Source organism: Halichoeres trimaculatus, unplaced genomic scaffold (assembly GCF_033239565.1).
Source record: "Halichoeres trimaculatus isolate MK-OKI-2021-1 unplaced genomic scaffold, fHalTri1.1 fHalTri1_scaffold_15, whole genome shotgun sequence".
Taxonomy (NCBI): Eukaryota; Metazoa; Chordata; class Actinopteri; order Labriformes; family Labridae; genus Halichoeres; species Halichoeres trimaculatus.
Window position 1 is genome coordinate 21,106,415 of NW_027437193.1, and position 6,296 is coordinate 21,112,710.

Genomic DNA, 6,296 nt, shown 5'->3' on the forward strand with positions numbered 1-6,296 from the left:
AATTCAAAATACTGATAATTACACAGATTTGACCCCTCACCCTTGCAAAAGGCATTTTCTTTAGTACCCCCTACCCATTCCCAAAAATTTGGATAGTTCTCTAGATCCAGTCCACTGTTTGTGATTTAAAGAAAAACCTAAGAACAAAGTATTTCTGGTAAACAGAATAAGATTCTTAGATGAGGTATGAAAACACAAAGATGATCAATATTTTAAAGAAGCAAAGTGGTACATCCAAAAACTTAATCGGATTAACCAAATTGAGGGAGACTGCGTGCGCGCCCGACGCAGAGTGAGAGACAAACGGGAGGAAAGGTAGAGACGGGGAGACGAACATAAAGATGAGAGAAAAAGAGAGAGGGCTCCAGGTTTCTTTAGATCCCAGCCCTCTACCTCCGTGTCTTTCTCTCTGAGATCAGCTGCTGCAGCCTCTCCCTCAGCAGAGCGCACAGGCACGCTGAGGATGCGCGGATCTACTCCTCTGTAAATTACGGACCTCAGAAGGTTTGGGGGATTATTCCCCTTTATCTCCGCCCGGCAGCATGAGCTCTGAGTGCAGCAGCTACCACAGCGCGGACGGGTTGTTTGTGGATGGTTTCTCTTGCCCCAGACTGGGAAACGCTGTTGCTGCCGTCTACTGCTGTGGGTTCAATGATGTGAAGTATTGCTGTGATGATCCCAACAGCTTTTTCCCCTATGAGTATGGATACATGTGGTGGCTGAGGTAAGGAACATGTCGTTTTTCCCCCCACCCAAAAGTTAAATTTTATTGATCTCCAGTTTGCAGCATTTTGCTAAATTTTGACACAGGCAGGAGTGTCTTCATTTAGATTATTAGATTATTTTGTGGTTGACTCTGACAGAAAGATCTCTAATAAAGCTCATTTCAGGTGTATTCATCCTCACTCATCCACTGAGAGAGCATCATCACTTGCTGTCATTCACTTTCAGTATTTTATCTTGAATTATAGATCAAAAAAAAACATTTTTACCTTTTAATTCAGAATACCCACAGTGAAGTGAAGTTGACTTCTTTGTTTCAAGTTTACAGTACTATCTCTCTTCATATTTCCACTCATGACCTCTTTTCTCTTTCCTCTCCTCAAACTGTCACCTCTCCTCCTCTCCTCCTCTCTCAGTATCGGTGCTCTTGTTGGTCTTTCTATTGCAGCAGTGGTCCTTCTTGCCTTTCTCATCACCGTATGTGTTCTCTGCTACCTCTTCATCGCCACAAAACCCAGTCGTCTTGACAACGGCCTCCCTCTTAGGGCGCCTGGTAAGTGTGAGCAGGCACTCTGTAGGTTTGACAAAGAAGTTATAAGTGAAGAAGTTAACGCACCTTTTTTTCATAGATGGACAAAAAGAACAATTAGACTCTGCAGCATAATGAGGTTTAAAAACACCCACTTTCAGGCTTTTTTCCTTGTGCTTTCAGAAAGTGATCCCAGTGGGGGATCCATTCACGTGAGAGCAGCCAGTGCCTCAGGTCCACATGGCTTTAGGAAACACTTCATGAGCCGGAAACTGGACTGTGATAATCAGCCACCAGACCCTGATCTCCTGTTCCAGAGGTGTTTCACAGCCAACGTCACCAGTGTGAAAGTGGAGAGCTCCTCGTAGGTGGCTGTGTAAAAAAGAAGAAGACCAGAAGTCAAGATTTGAATAAAGCTGGAGAGTCAGGCGGCAGACTGCGCTGCTGGCATGTTCGGTGATACTCACCATGATCTCATGTGGTTTTCAGGGAGGCAGCATGGATTGAAAACAGCAACTGAGCACTTCAGATCAAACTGAGCAAGCGCACATAATGAGCTGTGAAAAGCCCCAGAGAATGTCCTCGTGTTGATTTTTCTCTTTTCATCAAGCTGCCTGAAAGGATGCTTCACCACCACCACCACCACAAAGCTATGACCCACGGATCATGAGTGGAATGTGATCTTATCTAATATTTTTTAGCACAAGATTGGTTGTAATTGGCTCAAAGAAATCCAAAGACTTCATATGAATCTCATTATTAATTCATATGCTGGATCAAGAAAGGGAAACAGAAACAGTGCTGGAGCCTACTTCAGATTTCAGGTGCACAGTTTCTCGTGCACACAAGAGAAGAAGAGCCGGACACAAAAGACAGCAGCAGACAGCCACAGTGAGGCTGTCAAATCAGGATGTTGTGGATTTGTATACTTGTCTGCTTCATTATGCTCAGGGACTGGAACAATGATGGCATTGTTATTCATCCAAATGCTTAAACTCATCTGTGTGTGTGCACCTTCCTAAAACAAGACCTCTTGTTTTTATGCAAGTGTTGATTTGAGGTTAGGGAGTAAAACCAGAAGCGCCTGTCTCTTACAGATAACACTCAGAGCCTTTTCTTTTTGACAGTGGCCATGAAGAATCCCTGGGATGCACCAAGTTGAGTCAGAGGCGTGTCAAGGAACCTATCTTTTTATGCAAATGTCTTTCCTCAGTGCAGAACAGCAAAAAGCAAAGATAAAATATTGACCTTCATGGAGATCAAACCATTAGATCTCCTGCAGTACTTCAAAGCTAAGATGCCAAATCACTGTGGCAGTGTAATGTGAATTTATTTAACTAATTTATTTGTGCAAGTGAAAAAAATTGAGCCAGAGATTCACTTGATGTGAAGCCTACCAGCAATGACATTCAACTGTTGATCAAACATGAGGAAAGGAAGAATCTTTAAAGTTGTTTTTTTTGTCCTTATATCAAGCAGTCTAGTCTTATATATTTCAATCTAACCTCATATTTTTACAAAAAAAAAAAGTTTTCATTACTGCTAACACACAGGAACACAGGACTTTGAATACTGGTTAGCCTCAAGTGTGTAAGTTAGCAGTAAAGTCAACCTGGAGGCAGATAACTCAACATGAAGACTCCTGCAGAGCTGTAAACAAGCTTGTCATTATGTCTTTGTACTTTTCCATTGGATCATGCAACAGTGTTGCCATTTGTGATTTCACACAGCATCATGATCTTATTGAAGCTTCAGAGGCAGTGTTATACAGTCTCACCATTACACCCATAGGACATTTACGCTGACAGAGAGGTGTAACAGTCCCACCTGGAATGGACCCAAATAAATGAATCCAAAAGCAACATGTGGCAGATATCTTTACAAAGATGAAGGCACACTTTGGCAAAAGATGGGGAAGTATCAAATGTCTGGTTTTCACAGACTGGTGTTAGTTGCCACATCATGAGCACAAAGTTACAGCTGCCTCAGAGTAACTAGTGTTTTGGCTCAGAGATCTACTTTGTCAAGTAGTAACTTTCAGATCATTACATTCAAGTTTAGCAATTCATGATACTGTGAATATTTTTTATCAGATCTGTTTTTAATGAAAAACAAAGACATTTGAAAGAGGTGCAAGGAACTAACGGTCAATAGTTGGCGGCGTCATCCTTTAAAGAGGGGGTATTACACTTTTCTGAATTGAAACATTTAAGCCCATTTTTTCTTACACTGGTGTTTTAGAAAAAACTCTTATTTCAGCCTCTGCCTGAAATACATTGTTCTAGCTGCTGTCTCTTTAAAGCTCTCTGATTGGCCAGCCCTCTGGAGGCCTGTTGTGGGCAGAGCTACAGGCAGGTCTTGGTGTTTGAGGCCTGTCCTTTAAATGTATTATAAACCAGTTAGTAGACCCTTATGATGTGACCTCATCATTTCAGTAAGTCTCGTTATGTTCATGTTGAAAATAATATAATGCATAATACCCCTTCATCACTGCCACAAACACAGGTGGCATCTGTGACTTTAAATTATCAACACGGTCAACTGTATCCAACCTCTGGTCAAACCAGTTTAGACTGCAAATGAATCATATTACAACCTATATTCTGAACTGCAATGTGTAGATAGTGAAAAACCAGGGGAAATTAGAAAATGAAAGTTGTGATTCCAGTTCACAGAAGCAGAGTTTAGATAAAAAATTATCAAGTAAGAAATAAAAACAATGCTAGTCACCTACCTAAAACAAAAGGTGATTACTGCCCTGATTTAAACCTAGATTATCATTCAGGACAAAAATTATTTTGCAAAGACCAAAGTTTGTCAGTATACAGATACAGTGCAAAAAAAAGGGTCAAGGTGTAAAAGTAACATGGTGCAATGGTGCAAAGTATGTCAGGAGTGGTAGGTGAGAGTAAAGTGCTATCAAAAGAAAAACAGAAACAGATGGGTGACACCAGGGAGACTACTTCGATGCTTTAAACAGTTCATGGTGGATATGCCGACTTCCCAGTAGGGTATTCCAACCATGGGGGGCGTTTCATTTGAAATTCCTCACCCAGAACTTGTAAATTCCGACTTTCAAGTGCGAATGCAATGCATGATAAGATCCAGGTCTTGTACATGGTGGTCTTGTTACAATGACCAAACAATCTGGACTTTAGGGTTGAAGTGTGCTTAAGCACGGTATGGTTTGCCCTCAGTTAGATCTTTGATGGTTTATCCCCTCGTGTTTATCAAACTATTGCCTGCCATGCTTCCACTGTCAAACTGTGTGTGCACATCATTGTTTACAGAGGAGGATGCTGTGGTGGTGCAGCTACATGCCTAGGTATCAGGGTAATCGGTAAAGACACTAAGTAACTTTTGAATGTCCCCCTATACACCTGTTTGAATTTGACGAGATGCTATGAACACACTGATAGACAAGTGAATGTTAAAATTGAAGGAATCAGGTGTGACAGTAATGTGCTGATTTAAGATATATCTAAGGTCATGGGTGAACCAACTTTAACTCTGTTTTTTAACAAACTGCCCATCCTTTGTCAGTCCTGTTACCAGAACACTGTTAACCTCACACATGTGGCTTACTACTGATTTATTCAACTCATAACACTGGTAAATGAAGAAAATCATTCGTCAATGGAAAGCATTTGACAAATACCTTGTAGCTGTGCCATACAAAGGTTATCTGCTCTGTTAACTGCCTCAGCTTGTGCTCAAAATAGCATAAAGAAAATAACCAGCCTGGCACATCATACTGTCAATCCTAAAAATCAGATGGGTTTATTTTTAGGTTGAATACACAGCTCTCCACTGAAACTACCACTGTAGTTTGAAGATAAGGGCATTTTCTGTTGTTTTCACTAAGGGTTGTAATTTAACAAACAACAGGGATAAGTTCATTTTTTCCAAGTCTGTCTTTTAACACTACTCAAGTGCCCTTATAAATACAATGAACTCATTAGCACAAAGCCAAAAGGATACATTTAAAATCTAAAAAGGAATGAAATAAATGAAAATGCTTTGATTGGCAGAAGTCTTCATGCCATCAGTTTTGAAAAAAAGTATGTTTTTTTTAATCCCCAGAGGACATAAAGAACCCACCCCCATTGAGCAGTATTTGTTGCTGGAGTACAGGGAGATACACATTGTTTTGTTTACAATTATTGGAAGCATTGAGGGAACCAGATCTACTTTTCCAAAGCCAGAGATGATAAAAGGATTAGAACATATTCTTAGATTTCTTCACTGATTATTTTGAAAGGGTCTTAAAGGGATTGTCTGTGATTGGTTTTTGAAGCATGAAGATAGTTGAGCTTACTGTTGTAGTTTATTTCAACCCCTCGATGCATGCTGTTAGAAATTAGCGACGCAGCTGGAATGACCTCTGTACCTATTGATTCATATTGTACACCAATGATCCTATCAGATCCACTATGGCACGATATATTGGTCAGGGGATAAACTTCTCATATATATGTATATATATATATATATATATATATATATATATATATATATATATATATATGTGTGTGTGTGTGTGTGTGTGTGTGTGTGTGTGTGTGTGTGTGTGTGTGTGTGTGTGTGTGTGTGTAAAACATTACTTAGTTATAAAAATTGAATGTACTCAAACTGACAATCTCCACTTAATTAACATCTGTAAGAATGCAAAAAACCCCAAAAACATTAAACAATCTATTTTTATAATATATGAATAATTAATTCAGGCACTAAGGGGTTAAAGAGATGTTGCTGTGTTAAAAGAGTAAAATCAATGGATAGGCTCAGGATGGCTCAAGCTGGAACAGACTCGATAAAGTTGTCGTGAATGGAACAACCTGCTTGTCTTTTGCCATGTTTTTCTACAATGATGATGGCTGGTCAGGAAGGTAACAGCTGGCTTAAGAAGTGCGAAGCTTCATGTGAGTCATCCTACAGAGCTGGTGAATTGTGGGTAAAGCTAACAAAGGGAGGATCCCAGCATCCCAGTGTCAGAAGCCCCTTGTTTAGTAAAGCTACTGGGGTTGCTGGAGATAGACTGCTT

General features: G+C 40.1%; 1 protein-coding gene across 2 annotated transcripts; it reads left to right on the forward strand.

The window, feature by feature from the left end:
- Positions 1-320: 320 nt before the first annotated feature.
- LOC141804448 (protein shisa-like-2A) lies at positions 321-5,571 on the forward strand. Of its 2 annotated transcripts, XM_074688878.1 has the most exons (3): positions 321-724; positions 1,140-1,276; positions 1,436-5,571. In XM_074688878.1, exons 1-3 carry the CDS (start codon positions 543-545, stop codon positions 1,618-1,620), a joined length of 504 nt encoding a protein of 167 aa, XP_074544979.1. In that variant the 5' UTR covers positions 321-542; the 3' UTR covers positions 1,621-5,571. The 2 variants fall into 2 exon arrangements, with proteins under 2 accessions (XP_074544979.1, XP_074544978.1); XM_074688877.1 differs by having other exon boundaries at positions 1,140-5,571.
- Positions 5,572-6,296: the final 725 nt, after the last annotated feature.

Bases quoted from the DNA above. Each gene is read 5' to 3' on its own strand.
- LOC141804448 (XM_074688877.1), top strand. From the start codon at position 543: ATGAGCTCTGAGTGCAGCAGCTACCACAGCGCGGACGGGTTGTTTGTG. The intron at 725-1,139 runs GTAAGGAACATG...CTCCTCTCTCAG, and splicing joins GGATACATGTGGTGGCTGAG to TATCGGTGCTCTTGTTGGTC.